Source organism: Opisthocomus hoazin, chromosome 28, assembly GCF_030867145.1.
Source record: "Opisthocomus hoazin isolate bOpiHoa1 chromosome 28, bOpiHoa1.hap1, whole genome shotgun sequence".
Taxonomy (NCBI): domain Eukaryota; kingdom Metazoa; phylum Chordata; class Aves; order Opisthocomiformes; family Opisthocomidae; genus Opisthocomus; species Opisthocomus hoazin.
In genome coordinates, this window is record NC_134441.1 from 2,975,921 (window position 1) to 2,993,187 (window position 17,267).

The following is a 17,267-nucleotide window of genomic DNA, read 5'->3' on the forward strand; positions in this document are numbered from 1 at the left end:
CTTTCAGTACTCAGGGCTGCTGTTGACCTCCACCAGCAGCAGGGGTCACCCGGATGTGCCTGCATGGTTTTGATCTCTTTTACTCAGGTAATGCAGTTAACAACACAGCCTCATCGCCCTCTGTATGGAAGGGGGGATTCCTTCCCCCATGGGGAACTTCCAAATGAAAGAAAAACATTATTTAAAAGGTACAGATATTGAAAAACCAACTTCAGATAAACAAATGGGTAACTCTAAGACAAACAAGTCAAGAGACAAATTCATCAAATACTTCCAGCCAGCTGAGCTTTGTCATGCTGGAGATGCTGGCACCTTATCCCCCAGCTAAGCATATAAACAGCATGCTGTCTCCAAACCTGAAGGGTCTCATTCCATCCCTTCCCCTGTTCTGTTGGGGCAGCTGCCAGTGGTCACATAGCCCAGGCCAAATAACATCCTAAATTACACTCAGGACAGCCCTGTCTTAGTTTAGCTGGGTAATACCTAAGTTAATGGGGAACAGGACTAAACTTCTGTCTGCAGCCGCTGATTTACACAGTGTTAGCCTCTTGCTTCTGAAATAAGCCCAGTCACTGTTAGCAGCTTTACCAGAAGCTAGCCAGTAATCCTCAGTCCAGGGCGTGCAGTTAGCAAAACCTTTGAATGAAAAATAGTATTGGCCATCCACAGAGAGGGCACAAGCAAGCTTGATATTTACATGCAGCATCATCCTGCCTTAAGCTAGAGGGTTCCATCTGCATTTCATAATATAATAAAACAAATGCTTTGCCCAACCACAACACCTCCTGTGTCTGGCCCATTTTTGACAGATAAGTGGAAATCACTGCATTCCTCCAACAAGCAAAACCAACCCTTTTTGCCCTCCTTTTACAATATACAGGCCCCTGCCTACTGAGCCCAGCTCTCCAGGGCTGCTGCAGGCACCCTGCAAGGGTGACCAGAACACAGCCCTCCCAATTTCCTCGCCCTGCAGTACGTGCCTCTTCTTGCCCTCCACCAGATCTCTGAGAACGCATGCTGCAGCCCCTAAGCACCTGCAGGGACATGGTTGACTAGGGTAGGCTTGCTTTATAATCTCCAAGCAGCTGGTGCATTACCCCGGTCTCTCTCCAGCACGCCTTTGTCTCCCACCCCTAACAGATACATGCTTTGACACTATCATCTTGAGGGCATCTGGCATTGTCCAGTCAGGTTTCCCATTAGACTTCAGAGCCACCAAAACCAGTAGAAAAGCCAAGATGGTGGAAACCACAACAAAAGCACTATTCCTGAGAAACTAACATGAGGGTGGGAGCCAGAGTCACATTCACTGAAAGAAAAAAATTCTCCTCTACTAAGCTTGTTCTATTTTTTTTCTTTCATTCTTCTTTAAGGTAAAGACCACATTCTGAAAACTGAGCGGTCCCATGCAATTCCACAGTCTATGCTTTTTACTCCCTCCAAAAAATGACAACTCCATCTTTAACTTAAGGCCCCTGCATGAGATCGGGCAGTCAAGATTTGTTCTGACCGATACTTCTTAGCAAGTCAGATAGACCTTGCATATGGAGTTCCATTTGTTGGCTAATGTGCCTGGGCAAATTCTAGACTGAGTAAGTATCACCAGGGATTCAAAAGGGCCTCCCATGTGTAATTGACTCTTGCCTCTAAAAACTCATATTGAAAATCCCTAGGAAGAAAAACAAAACAAAATCCCCAAAAGACTTCCCATGGACTGTTTCATACCTCAGGCTTGAAAATAACTGGGCCAAGTGAGAAGAATTTTTATTCTTTCTTAAATGAAGATTTTGCTCCACCTGATCCAGCTGAGATCACTTATGTGACTGCAAGTCTTCCCAAAATGTACTTCAAAGCGGAAATGCTGAAAGATCCTCTGCAACAAAAGCATCTTTACAAGTCTCTCCCACATCTTCTTCTGTTCTCTTTTGTTAAATGAAAAAACAATTACCTTTCGACAGAGAAGACAGAACTGCAGTGAAGTACCAGGAAAGCCTAGGGACTCGCTTTAAAAAACAAAAATTTAAGCACGTCTAGAAATTTTATTTTTTGGGAAACTACATCAGCAATTCCTTAAGTCCCATGGAAAAGCAGGTATAAAGGCATATACAGTCATGCCTGTACTCTGATATTGGAAAGCACAAAGAATTGAGCAAATGGCAGAATACAACAGGACCCATGCATTTAATTTCCAACACCCCCTGCGCGTTTTTTTTGGGCTGCAAACCTTGAAGCCTGCCACATTTCAGGAGACAGAAAGCTAGGGAAGAAGAGAAGTCCCCCAAAGCACAACGGACAGATGCAGTCCAGGCAAGTGGATTCCAAAGCACTCAGATTTGAAAGCACGGGTAGAAGCTCTGAGGCTGTTTTAACTGTATGTATGACTCCTTCAAACAAAATAAAACCTCCAAAGCCCCAACCAATGTTCAAACGGTGAGGTCTAATTTGGTGTTGACAGACTTGACAAGTAGTATCACTTAATGCTGGAAAGCAAGATGTATTTAAGTGTCTCTCAGATTACGGAGATGAAATCAATCATTACGTCTGCCTTCCTTCCTAACCTTCCCTCATTTTCTCACCCCTGAAATGCTGTAGCAGCTTTTACACCTCAAGGGAAAAAAATGCAAATAATTACTTCAGTTAGGCAATATGGGCTCCAGCAAATGCTCTGTCTGTTTCCAGAGGCAGTCAGCTTATACCAAAGGCATGCACATTATTGCATTCTGAGACACAAACCAGTGACATACCATACATGCGACAAATGCACAGAACACTTTCTGCCACGCATTCAGTATTTGACTATTAAGGCAGCACAGTCCACGAAAAGCACTTTTAACTGGCAACCTCACAAAAATGACGGCACTGGGCAAGGCAAAAAATCCCAGTAACCCATTTTCAGCACGTGGCACTCAGAAAACACAGTGTGAGCACAGGAGTACTAAGTGCTCTTCCCTCCCTGCTTCTGGCAATCACAGGAGTCGGTCCTTGCTGAGCTACAGCACTGAAGCCATGATGCACTTTTAGAAAAGGCAAAGGCTTTTATCCCTTGTTTCTTTCCAAAAAGTGGCCTGTTTAAGATGAAAAGCATTTTCTTTCTTCTACAGTTTTCACTGCTCAATAAAACTGTCATTTATTTAGCTGCCTGGCTCCTAGGAGTCTTTAGATACTAAATAAAAGTTGGGACCTACACCAACATAAAATAGCTTTGCCCTATTAACATATGAGAAACTGTCCCAACTTCCTTACCATGAAAACCTACACTAAAATTTTTGTCAGCTAGGGTGATAAAAAAAGCTTATTAGATAGCTCAACATACAGGCTCCATCTGTCCCGATCTTCAAATACCTGCACTCGTAACTTGGGAGTCAAAGTCTGACTGACTTTACTGACTGTTCATCTTTGGTCTTGCTGGGAATGTAGCTGTCTGTTTCAGCTATGCTCTTGATTCAGTTTTCTTCCCTAGATTACCTCCCAATAGTCCTTGAAAACAGGTAGTTCATAGCACAGGTATTGTTTATAGGGAAAATGGCATATTTGCAGTTTATTTACATGTTGCACAGGAAGGTTTTGTTGTGGAGCTACATTAAAAAAATAAAGAAATCAAAGCTTATCAGGCCTTCAAGCCCCTTAACTTTGGTCCTTCTCCCATTAAATAGCCATTTCTGGAGAGCAACTAGATGGGGGTTCAAGGCATTCGCACTAAAGCGAGCGTGGGGCTGCCATGTTAAATCCCTACTGACTGCCATCTAGGAAGCTTTTTGAAGACGACACTCCAGACCTTTTTCCAAACCTGACCATTTCTGAAATACAGCACAGAGGAAACACAAAGCACGGATTGCTAGTTCGCACACAGGGAAGAAAACCATGAATTTTTTCCCTGCATGTTACCATTTCATTCCACAGTTTTCTGACTATTCCCCCTTGGCTGCAGATCTTTAAACAGACCTAACTTTCAGGTCTGAAATCAATTAATCAAGTCCTTTAGTGCACATTTTGTATATGGGTACTTTCAGGACTGAAGCCCTTGTAACCTTAATCAGAGGGGATTGCAGTCACAGTAAACAGTTATATCTTTAGAGACCCTGAAAAAAATAAACACTACTACAAAGACAAAATGCCTGTTTACTCAGAATAAACTTCCTCAGTTAGTGAAGGCTGCGATATAATTTTCAAAGCAGCCACTGAATGTCGCTGCGTCTAGGTTTGGATGTAGAATCTGGATTTCAATTCTGGCCGCTCAGCTGCACTGCAAATCCAGTTTCCCAGTCTGGAGGCATCAGAGTAGTAGGCACTGCCATGAAGCACAAGCATTTTCAAAAGTTTCCTTACAGATATTAAAACAATAGAAAAGGAACAGATATTTCGTCTCCTATAACCTAGAAATAATAATCCTATCCCCAGAAGAAAGCATATCAGGAAGGAATAATTTTTCTCTAAGAAATCTTTCTCAGGTCTTGCCTCACAGGAACAAAACATTGGAAAGTATTCCTGTAATTTGCTGACTACATGCAAACACATTTGTGCCAGTGAGCAAAGAGAACTTGAACCAAAAAATTAACTAATAAAATAAATTCCGTTCTTTTAAGGCATAAGGAAGTCTTTGTAAGTTTTGGAATATAACCCCTCATGTAAGCTCTGAAAACTGTCTCTCCATACAATCTTGTCCTTGTTGAATACTTATCAAGATCAAATGACACAAAAGACTTTCTCATTTTGTGCATCAGCCTTTGTGGACCACAGAAGACTGCTGGCAATCGGATGTTACACAGCTTAGCCTTTCACTTATTCTGTATGGAAACATGATGTGCCTTTACCGGATAGGGAGAAAAGCAGGCCACAGACAGATTTTTCAGGTCTTTCTGGTGAGAATACTCTGGTTTCCCAAAAAATAGGTCAAGCCAGTACACAGCAGAATTAAAGCAGCATCTCAACCATTCAACTCAGGTTGCATCAAGGGAGGTTTAGACCGGATATTTGAAAAAATTTCTTTACTGAAAAGAGTGGTCAGGCATTGGACCAGGCTGCCCAGGGCAGTGGTGGTGTCCCCATCCCTGAAGGGGTTCAAAAAACATGTAGATGTGGCACTTCAGGACGTGGTTTAGCAGGTATGGTGGTGCTGGGGTGACGGTTGGACTTGGTGATCTTAAAGGTCTTTTCCAACCTATGATTCTATGATTCCCTGCACAGAAGAATCACACAGACGAATCAAGCTGAACACACTGAAGCACAAAGGACTGCTCTGAACTCAAAGCTAACTCCTCCACTACCTCCTTTAGTGCAAGTCATTTCATGCTCTATTTCCAACAGCCATGACTTAACAGAAGCAGGATCTTCAGCCATACCATGAATTATGCATGGTTTCATCATCCTTTACCTGATTCCACTAGAGACTGAGTGCAGCAGTTCACTACTGGCAACAAAGGATGCCAGCCATAAGCCAGCTACTTCAGTGGAGAATCTCCCACATTATTTTGGCAACCGTACTGGTTTCCACAAAGGGTGTGATCACCACTGCCATATGCCTTTCACAATTAGCAGCACCATTGCTGTAGAGGAAAGAGACTAGCTAACAAAGCCAGCAGACTTGCTTCTTGCTCACTGTGCAGTGGACATGCGGATATAGACACCTCCAGACCACTGGCTGCTAGTCCTGTCCTGGTCTGCATCCCACAGCAGATACAGAGTCTGAGATGTATACTGAAGACTCAAGAGCTTTGCCACATTGCGGCACACATAACACACCCACTGTCATACCACCACACTCACAAGCTCACCTTCAGAAGAGGGAAACAGGTTCTTGGCAAATGAGGTTTACTCAACTTGGAAGCCCTAATACCCGTGGTAACTAACATCTGTTCTTAAGTACCACCATCCTACTGAATCACTTTCGGCACATGAATCAAAACTTACACAGTGTGTGCTGGAGATGATGACGGAACTAGAGATGAAGCTGAGACCATCGTTCATACTGACTTGGAGAGCTGCTTCCCTGAAAAATAAAACCACACAAGAAAAGTCAAGCCAGCTAGTCCATAATCCTCTGCTAGGTAATATCCTCTGGAACCTGGACTCCTGATGCACAGAAAAGCCTTTTGTACAGATTAATTCACACTGCTGGTGCTCTCTCCCCTGTACTCCAATGCACAACTGGCAATTAATCCAACAAGCACAAGAGACTATGTCAGAATTAGATATATATATAAGAACAACAGATTATAGTAGACTATGCAGCTCGTTTTCCCACAGGCAAAGTAAATATCTGAATACATAGAAAAAACATACATGCCAACTTCTCGTAGCACAGGTGCTGGGCACAGTAAGTAGGTATCTTCCACTACAAAAGGCTTCTCATCTGCAAAAAAGAAATATTGGTATTTATTACCTGGTGAGTAATACAGGCCTTAAGGACCAAACTTAAATAATGTTTTTCCTCACTCTTGATACAGAAACAAAATCAAACACTGTGTGAGGGATAAAAAGCTCCTGCACAGCAGTTGTTCTGAGGAAACTGTAAGCATGCCTTTAGCCCACAGAGTTACAGAGTAAATACAAGGTCATGGTAGATACCCTGCACTTCAGGAAAAAATTCAACACCTGGCATTTAATCCCTGAAGAAAGATGGGGAAATGCAGTAGGTGACCCTCCTTCCTCATTACTTTGCAGAGCTCTCATGAAAACTGTCTTGTTTTCCGGCTGCCATGGCGCTCTGTCATTCTCACTGTGAAACACTGTTCCACAAAGCCCACTGCTGAGGGCTGAGGACAACCCACCCCTGGCAGAGCCGAATGCCTCAGGGCAATCGGAAGCCCTGCGCCGCTCGTCACCCACATCTTGCAAGCAGCACCCTAGCCATTCCTCCAGCTGCTCCGTGCTGTTGAAATCTATCATGCCATACATCTGAGCCACAACCAAACGGAAGATACAAAGCTTTTTGAACAGAGCAAATTTTCACAGCCGCTCCATACAGGAGACCAGATGGAGCTGCAACAGATTACATATAATTGGAAATAGCTGAGTTAAGAAAATCACTTATTATGGAAAATCTTGCACTGCAAGGCAGACTTGTCTGAACCCAAACTCAACCTTTCAACCTGAATTATACTACGGTTTTTAAAGTGGAGCGAGAAAAATTATCAATAGGCAATTGCCTGGGAAACAGGAACATTAGCTAATACTATTTTTTTGTAGACTTAAATCAGAACTTTATACCATCTCTCTGGTGATCAAACAGACAGGGATCCCAAGGAACTTCCCAGACCATTTGTCAGCTGACTAGAGATTGGGCAGGATGGCAGAAAACCAGGCAGACAGGCTGGGTGGTTTTGGGGTTTATTTTGACTGAAAACCACACATACCCGCAAGAGAGGTTGATTCTGCTGAATCAGCATTTTCTAGAAGCACGTCACTGCATCAGAACGCTTTCTACCAGCTGTACTTACAGCCATCTCTAGGGCCTTCCACAGAGATGCTTAGAGACCTGCAACAAGCTGTTACGAAATATTACCAGCTTCCTAAAATCTTCCAGTTAAAATTTTCACTTTGTTCGAAAGCCCCTCCTCTCCTGACAGATTCCTTCCCCTTCGCCTCTCAAACCTGTAGGTTCCAAATCTCATCTTCAGTCCAAATCTTGACTCATCTCTATATACTGCGGGGTGGAAGAGACCTTCATTCTATGGTGCCATGTTGAAACACGAGTATAATTCACTCCCACCTTGCTTTGCTATTTGAAATACAGACCACAAACCTGGGGTCTCTAACCATCTGAAGTCACTTCACAACAGCATAGTTAACTTCCCAGGGTACACAACACTGGCAACATGGAAGCAACAGGGAATGGTAAGCAGCAGGATAAGAGTTTAACCAAATTGTTTAGCAATCTTATGAAGAGCTGAACTATTCTGACTGTCTGGTCTTTTGTTTTTGAGGAAACTTGTGCAAGTTACAATTCCATTTAAGGTGCCAGTGGAAAGAGAAAAAGCCATGAAGAGACACAAGCCAAAGAATGTGGCAACCTTCTTTAAAGTAATATCTGCATCAGCTGTGAATCTTGTCCATTCTTCACTCAGCTGCAACGAAATTTTTTCACGGGGATGGTGAACAAATGATTAGGGCAACAGCAGTAGAACACTATTGATCCCTGACCCCCTGCTCAGCAGGGTTCACTCAGAAGCAAGGTCACGCAGCACACTTTACTGCAGTGGATGAGGCTCAGATCATATCAGAAGAGATACAGACTGCAAGAGTCTGTGCCCTCATGCAGAAGCAGGACTCACCAGGTCAAGCACTCTTTCCCAGACATTCCTAAAGGAGACATTTCCACTGAATACAAAATTTTAGAAAGCAGTACTACTGCTCTACTAATTCTTCTCACACATTATAATCCTTATCTCATACCGGTGTTATTTCTTTGCTTTGACAGCAATATAAAAGATTATTTCTTCAGGCAGGTTAGGAAATGTTTGGGTGTTTTTTTTTTTTTTTTTACATTCCATTAAAAAAATGAAATAGTAATGAAATTGGTAGCCTTCACTGAAGTTTTCCTTATGCTTCCAGCTTCCAGCAGATCCCATGCTTACATACACGTATTTGAATTTTTGGGTTACCCACAGCAGTTATTTTGTTAAGGACTGTTTGACACAGCAAACAGCTGAAAGCGAAACATTTTAGCCAGCCATATGGTTTTCACAGACAGGCTTTGCTTCTGCATCACAGTTCACCTACTGAGAGCAGTCTTCAAGCTTCTGCGATCCCTCTAGATCCCTGCTCCTGCTGTTGGCCTCCGAAGCACCATATCATTGCTATTTTCCCACAGCCTCAGTGCAAGAACACATACAAACGCTTCCACTACACTAAACATTAGGAGCAGATGTTTTCAGCACAGGGTATTCCTTTGCAACCCCACAATATCTAGAAAGATTGCTTCTTCATTAAGAGAGGCAGACAGACAATAGGCATTTAAAACATGCAATGTAGTAATACAATGCACATCCCTCACTTCCTATCGCCTACAGCACAGGCACCAGATTTATGACAAGCTTGCATCATATACAGGCACTCAGTTTTGCAATGGAGTTACCAAAACGAAACAGCAGCATTTCCCACTTTGCACAAGCAAGGCAGTGGTAGTGAATCCAGCCCTGCAGTTTGGTTCTCACCCTGCCTTAAGAAGATAACATTAACACCCACAAATTTATGACATTGTCTCAGCGTATGCATGTCTAGAGAATGAAGACCGATGCCTTGTTTTCTCCTCTGCTAACACTGGCAGCAGAGGCCAAAGAATTCTCCATTTATTAAAACCAAAGCTGGTTTAATTTTGCAAGGTCTTTTACTTAGATCTCCTTAGCTTTTTGTTTCTCTTTCTCTCCCTTCCCACCCCCAACTTGCATTAAAGTCTATGCCTCTCTAGAAAGTTTATCAGACTCCAAGTCCCAAGAGGGACTCGTGGCTGGCCAGGCTGGCTACAGGGAGAGATTATTTTGTTTGGAGAATGTTTGTGTTTCACCACAAAAATGAGCCACTTTTTTCCTTTGCTCTAAACAAAAGAAGATCCATTTGGTTTGCATAACTCTGGCCATCTGACTCCTTCCTGGAAAACTTACATAGGGAAACGAAGCAAAACAACACTTCTCATCTGCTATTGCATCTGTATCTGCAAGATGCATTTGAAAAAAGGTCGCTTTTCTCATCTGCTACAGAAAAAAAATCTTGTTGTATTCCTGTGCAGTAAGACATGGGCCTGAATGCTCCCAAACTCTAGACCTCGTGCCAAAATCTGAAGTTCATGGTTTGGACTCCTCTTGGCTAACAATACTAGTGGAAGAGCTGTGGAAGGCAGGAGGCAGAGTGCTCAAGTCGATGTCGCTGACTTTGCTATCCAGAGAGCAATTTCTGTTCTCGGCTTGGCCACTAGCTGGCTGTGTAATCATGGAGAAATCACTTTGCCTCCTTTGCCAGTTTTACAGAAAGGATGCCCAGGCCTTGATCGCATCTCAGACACCAATCAAGGGCAGAGCTTGGACATCTTCAGGAAACATTGCAATGCCTCACTTTTGAGAAGGTCTGTCCACAGTAATGGGTACATTTCACTCCTTACCTACGTACCTCTGATTACTCCCTCAAGCAAAATAAGGTTCTCATTGTACAAAGAACCCCCACAGGACACAGTACACACGGGCAACTAAAACTAGTCAGTCCTGACGCATCAGCAGCTCAGAGTAGTGTGCAGAAATGGAGAAGGGTCAAACACCTGGCAAAAACACATCTGTTTTCTGTGAATGCCCTTTCAACAAGGTACTTTCTCCTGCTCAGACTCCTGTAATCCGCTACCCACCATTCCTACACCTTTTGACAGCTATCTGTAGCCTGTAAAATCTATTATTCCTAGCATTAGTGAATAGTTTCTTTTGCCATTAGCAGGGTGTAACCTTTTGGCAAGCCAGGACTTGGAGTACTTCCCAACCATAATAATAGAAGCCTCAATATATGCATGATGTTTTAACAGAGAAGAGCAAACCTTCATAAAAAAAGCTATACAAAAACCCAAAGTAAGTGACCAAGACAGACAGGAGTACTTCCCCTTTGTCATATAACCAAGCTACAATTAACAGCCTTTTCTTTGGTTAACAGTTCATCCAAGAACTGACTGGCATACTGAAAACTGACTGCAAAGATCCCTTACAGAAGGATTTAAGAAAGCACAACATTTTCAAATTGCCACCACAATATCACAAGTGCTGCTGGTTGGACTCGCAACATCAGCAATATTTTAGTCCAGAAAAGGCTACAAAAGCTGTTTGCCAAACTTCCTGTTTATCAGAGACTAACAATTTCCTCCTGTTATCCCTGTATTTATGATTTGCATTGAGCTAAAGTACATCTCAGAAAATGCTTTGACCTAGTCTGCTGTTTCTACAGGAGAGAAGACTCTGGTCTATCAGACTAGTACAGCCAAACCAGGGCTGGGAATCTGGCTGCTATCACGTAAGACTCCCTCAGGAACACCTGTGCTAAGAAGGCTGCTCTCTGTACCTCAGCCTGCTCAAGATGGGTAGCCCTGAGCACTCGTGAGCCTGGGCACTTTCCTTGTCCCTTTGTCACCTCAGATGAGACAAAATACCTCTGTAATTCTCTGCACTGCTTACCAAAGCACAATCTCCGTGCCTCCTGGCTGATGACTCCTCTTATGCCACTCCTTGTGACAACTCTGCAAGCAAAGTTTTTATTTCAAACCCATTTTGTGGAGATACACGAATGTAGAAAGACACTGGAACGCTTTGAGCTAGAGAAACTGAGAAAGACCCATAAATAAGAAATGTTTTGTTAATGCTGTAATGAAAACCATATTGAGATCATGCTATAATTGCTCTGCTTTGTGTAGGGACACATGAGCTTTGAATGCCAAAGCCATTCAGAGGAGAGTTTGGGGATGGAGGGAAGAGACAGATAAGCACAGAACAATGATATCATATTCATAACAATCTCTAGATGGAGAAAAAGGATCTGGAAGGAATTGCTTTTTCTCTGATGCGTTCATTTGCTGTGCATACAATTCTGTTCAACAAGCACACATCTCTTCAAGACTACTAACAGAACTTGGCAAAGCACCACGCTATTACTTTGCACATGCTCACAACTGGCAGCTCAGGAGAGCACCACGAGCTGCAGTACAACAGGGTCACTCCCAGGCAGGAGTCTCGGTCCAGCACTGCAACAGCTCCACTCCAGTCTCAGAGCTGTTACCATCAGCTCCATCATGATTATTTGCACACATATACTAACGTCAGTGAGAGACCATCTTGGTCCCGCAGCAGCATACAGTATGAAGAAGTGAGCTTGGTAAAGCACTCCGCACTGCACAGAGATTCTCCTCCTCACTCAGCCCAAGTTTCCTCACTGCTCTGCACTTGTTCCCCCACACTCGGCCTGGGCAGCTGCAGAGAAGTCTGCTGGAGGTAACTGCACAGGAATCCCATTTCAAAAGTTCCTACACTGCAATTTGTTGAAAGCTAGGAGAACATTTGAGGGACGTGATCGTTTCTCATGTTTTCTTATTCTTTGTCAAGCAATTACTTGAGCCACCCTTCAAAATAGGATGCCAAGGAAAAAAATTAGAGGCATGGGTTGTATCTGCCATAAAGGTCACACTCCCAAAACCATCCAATAGACTTTGTACACATCAATGGACATTCTCCAGTACAGCAGCAGAAAGAGGGGAAAAGCTACTATAAGAAAATTAAAGGAAAACATTCAGTGAAGGGTTAAAGTGACCTGATTAAGTGGGGAAATCAGAGATTAGAGAGTGGAACTGCAAAGCAAAATGCTCCTATGGTAAGAGTGACCAAGCTGTAAGAAAGCAAAGAAGATATCACAAGAAAAGTACTGTGCTGCAAGGGAAAATGAAAGACAGGGAAAATGGAGTAACCTGCTAGGCTTTCAAAACAGAAGACAATTTTTAGAAGGCATTTGTTGGGCAGTTTTGGGATACCATTCCCTCTACAGCTCACTGTCCACTGATACCTGGCAAAGTCCTGCTCCCACTGTCTCTGCCTCATTTTCCCTCACTTCTGGTACTCGGTACTGAAAGGCAGCCCAGTTGGTGCAAAGGATCAGTTTTGGCCAAGCGTTCAGAGCATTCACTAGAATGCAAAAGATCTAGCCCCATCTCTGCTGTGGTGCATGCTGCTTCCTCACCAGTCTTTCGCCTCTCTGTTCAGTTTTAAGTTGCCTAAGACAGCTTGCCTCTATGCCAAGAACTATCTTTGCTGGATCCTGCACAATCTGGGCAGACCAAGACATTGTAGCGCCACAAAGCAGTCGTAAGTCACTGGCCTGTATAATTACTTTTAACTCTGTGCAGTCTGAAACCAATTCTCCTAGGTCCTGCTGCTGGCAGAAAACACACTGCTGTTGAACACATCTGATTACTGTTCTGCTCAGCCAAATATTCTTCATGGTTTCTACAGATGTTCCTTTTTTTTACCCCATAGCCATGAACATTATGAGACAACACTCTCTTCACCTGCCACTTTTCTCTGCCAGTAATCCCAATAAAAATCTATTAGCTCATGCACTTAACCTCAGCAAGTCCTAGCTATGCTGGGCTACATCTCATCTGGGATAATCTAAGGTTTCAGGAACTGTTGGCTTAGTGTTATCTTTAAAAATACCTCCCTCCCTGACACAATCAGAGACTGAGAGGTTTCAAGCAAACAAAAACAGCTGAGCTATCCAATCTCCATAAGGTTTCCACAAAATTCTCCTTCAGTTAACTCGTATGTTAAACTGTTTGCAGTTATGTGCCACAAAGGCACAGGGAGCACGCAGGCTGGAGCTGCAGGCTCCAGTAAAGCAAAACATCGAGATCAGCAACTGTTGAGTTCCCTCAATCAGGGAACAGTTTGAACTCAGAAATTTAGTTTGAGGCCCCTCGCTTCCAGGTCACTGCATCAAACAATCTAGGGCTGTACAAAACCTGAGAAGTCTTGGTGCAGTGCCAAGGAGAATGAGCTCACTTTTCACTTGTGCATCGATTCAGGACACAATGACTACGTCAGATCAGAAGGCAGGGGACATATTTGGCAATTATTCTCATTTTCCAGTCATTTTGTGGACACAGGAAGACAGCTTCAAACAAAAAGAAAAAAGCCCATGGGTTGCGCTAAGACAAGCTGATCTTTCCCGAAAGAGACTACAAAATTACAGTGACAGACACCATAATAAAATACTTAGCCAGATAAGCAGTCATCACACAAAAAGAGAAGGAGTCTTCCTCCTTACCCCCACCAACACCAGATCGCAGTGCTTGGGAGCGAGGTAACCCTTGCAAACAGTTCCTCCCACTGGCAACAGTGGATGGCTTTGTGTCTCCACAGGCAGGACACACTGAATAGTGGAAAGCTGATGGATGACATTCTTAGCTCTGTGAAGACTTCAGGATGTCTTCCAGGAACGAATGCCTTACTCCTGAGCCGTCCAGCTGTAAGAAAGCTGAGCTGAGAAGCAACTGGGATGCAACAGCAAGGTCACAGCTAGCATAGCCTCACGTAACAGAGGGAACTTTCAAGCTAATGACAAGTAGTGAGCAAGTAATCTCCTCCGGATGAAAAAGTGGAACAGCAAATCAAGTGCCCAAAAGACTTGACATAAGATAGAAAAGCAGGATAGCATTAATATCACTTCCCTACCTAAAAAAGTAAGAGCAAGGACTCACAATGCAAAGAAGGCCCTAAGAAGGACAATTGTTGGATGAATATGGAGGCCGAAATGAATAAAGAACAGACAATCCAGAAAGCAGACCTGCACCAAATCTCTAGCTTCTGAAGAGGCCCCATAAACCAGTAAGAAGAGTACTAGGCTGGGTGTCAGGACATCTGCATGCTTGTCTGCGATTAGCTCATTTGGAGCTGCTACCTTCAGTAGCACTTCTGTTCCCCCACCTGTAGAGTAGGGGTAATAGAGTATACTCATTTCATACACAGCTTCAATACTTTCTCTCCAAGATACAGATCTATTTTAAAGCCCCTAATAAAAAGCTCAAATTAAGCCCCTACCATTTCTCTTGAACTGAAAGTAGCTCCTCCACAAAGTGGAAATTTTCACCCAAATTATTTGTTTGATATGGGATATTCACATTTTGATTGAAAAAAGACAGCAGACATGCAAACTACGAACGCTGCAAACTGTCAGCGTCCAGCAACCAAATTGAAAGGATTTTGGGTTTGCACGACAGGGCTTCAGAATTTTGATGAAAACTTCTAAACACATGAACAGCAATTTCATTTCCATTGGAACCTTCCAGGTGGAGAGATTTTGGGTTTGCACCACAGGGCTTCAGACTTTTGATGAAAACTTCTAAACATATGAGCAGCAATTTCATTTCCATTGGAACCTTCCAGGTGGAGAGAGAAGGGAAGGCTTATTGCCCAGCTCTGAAGAACTACAAGAGACTTTATAACACACCTGATCCAAACAAAACTTTGGATCTGAACTCTGGGGAGAAACAAAACATGGTTCAACAGCTAAATGCAGCCATAATCCAGATTTAAGGAGTTCTGGCCACAGGTCCAGTTTGGGTCTGACTTTATGGAGCTTAAAAGAACAAGCTTTTTTTTTTTTTTTTTGAAAGCCACCTCTCATTTGTTCACACATCTCCAACACTTATCTCCAGGCTGCACGGAGATCAACCCCCTGCCCAAGCAGGGTCACCCAGAGCAGGCTGCACAGCACCGCGGCCAGGCGGGGCTGGAATATCTCCAGAGAAGGAGATTCCACAGCCTCCCTGGGCAGCCTGGGCCAGGACTCTGTCACCCTCAGAGTGAAGAAGTTCTTCCTCATGTTCAGCTGGAACTTCCTCTGCTTCAGTTTGTGCCCATTGCCCCTTGTCCTGTCGCTGGGCATCACTGAAAAGAGTCTGGCCTCATCCTCCTGACACCCACCCTGCAGATATTTATAAGCATTTCTAAGATCCCCTCTCAGCCTTCTCTTCTTCAGGCTATGCCTCCAAAATGGTTAATTCACCATGTCCCCCTCACTTCAGTGCTTTTACTCGGATCCCTCTCCTTTCCTATTTCCACCTCCAATGTCACCTGCTCCTTCCTGGACACTTAGCCCTCCAGCTTCTGCTCTTCATAAACTCAACACCCACCACATCCGAATTAAGCAAATGTGAACCACAGCCAGCCAAGCTTTCTGCTTAGTGACACAAGAGTTGGCAATTCCAGAACCTGCCTACTACAGAGGAGTCCAGCATAACAGTACACACTGAATAGTAGAAAGCTAATACAAATTACGTACAGTCACTTACAGCAAAAGCTTGTACAGTGAAACAAAAAACTAGACAAGCTTTCTTTTGTGGTCACAACATTTTTTACATCCAGGGCAGCTCTGTCTTGTACATGCCATTACACTTACCCTTGGATCCAAGCTTAAAGATTCCTACCTGTTTCAACCCTTCGTGGAGCCATGTGCCAAGGCTAGCCTTCCCTCAACTTCACACCATTCTGCAAATTTAATAGCTCCTCATCTCATAATTACCTTCACAGTGAAGATACTTGAAGATGCAAAATGTTCTGCAAGCAAATGCCTGCCAGTGCAGAGTCAGGGGAAAAAAAAAAAAAATAAATAAAAAAATCAAACAGCTTACTGAGAGTAACTGTGTCATTGATCCTGAAACTGCAGAGCACTCTGTCAACGTTACGGGCATGTCGAAATCCATTTCCTCTCACAACAACCTGGAACGACTCTGTAGCAAAAGAGACAGTAGATTATCAATACATAGCAAGGCAAAGAATGGTCATTTACACAAGGCACATAGGTCAAAACTTTGCACTTGACATCTCTTGAGATAAAAATTGTTAAACTATGAATTGTAAGTTGAAAAATTGTTAAAAAGTGAATTTTTTCTCTCTCCCTACCCAGTTTCAACTTTATAGAAACAGGAAATAACAAACAGATACTTTTTAACTGACCTGCAGTGAAAACATTAAGCTTCAGACCTGGACACTGAGATTTCTCCTCCCCAGGTTGCCATTTTCAATGGCAGAAATTTTTGGGTGAAGAAAGGCAAAAGCATCCTTCCATGCAAAGGAAAAGATCTTCCAGTGACAGATAACTTGGAGAAGTTCAAGTGCTACTTTGCTAGGTAACAGCAAAATCGTATCGGTTGCCATGAGATTTGTCACCTCCCGCCCTACTAGCCTGCACAGCCTAGTCCTTGGCTGGACTCATCTCCATACAATGACAGAGGATTTCATCAGCCGACTGGCTTTCTGGTGTCTGGACAAATGCTACCATCTCAGAGTCCGTGGGCATTTCCCCAAATCTTCCTCTTTGCTACTCTTCCAGATCAGCTCTACAAGATTGTGGTGCAAGCAGAAAGCATCAAGGACAGTCACTCGCACCTGAGCACTGAACTGAGCAATTCTTTTTGGAACAAACAGGGCTTAGCAATGAGATCATATCCTCACCAGTCTTTCAGACCACTCTTTACTATGCCTTGTTATTCCAGCTACTTGGACCTAGTACTGGGAAAGGTTTATGAACTTCCTGCAGCCACCAGCATTAAGACTGCCTTGCAAGGAAAGCACCATTTTCAGACTTCCAGGTTTTGAAACAGGGCCATAGTCCCAGAAAAGTTCTGGCAGCAGCCATTGGGACTCAAACTCCGCAGTTCCCCACGGCAAAGAAAACAGCCCCCACAATTCCTGTTACTATCAAGGAGAGACATTCAGATAATCCCCACTGATGTTTCACTGGTGAATATGGTTTGA

The 17,267-nt window shown here is 43.4% G+C and overlaps 1 protein-coding gene across 1 annotated transcript in view; it reads right to left on the reverse strand.

The window, feature by feature from the left end:
- Positions 1-17,267, reverse strand: part of ANTXR1 (ANTXR cell adhesion molecule 1) — a 109,891-nt gene that overhangs the window by 63,277 nt on the left and 29,347 nt on the right. Inside the window, exons 10-12 of the mRNA XM_009936576.2 lie at positions 16,142-16,240; positions 6,280-6,349; positions 5,908-5,986 (exon numbers count right to left, since the gene is read on the reverse strand). Of these exons, the coding sequence (XP_009934878.2) occupies positions 5,908-5,986; positions 6,280-6,349; positions 16,142-16,240 (248 nt within the window). The remainder of the gene's footprint in view (positions 1-5,907; positions 5,987-6,279; positions 6,350-16,141; positions 16,241-17,267) is intronic.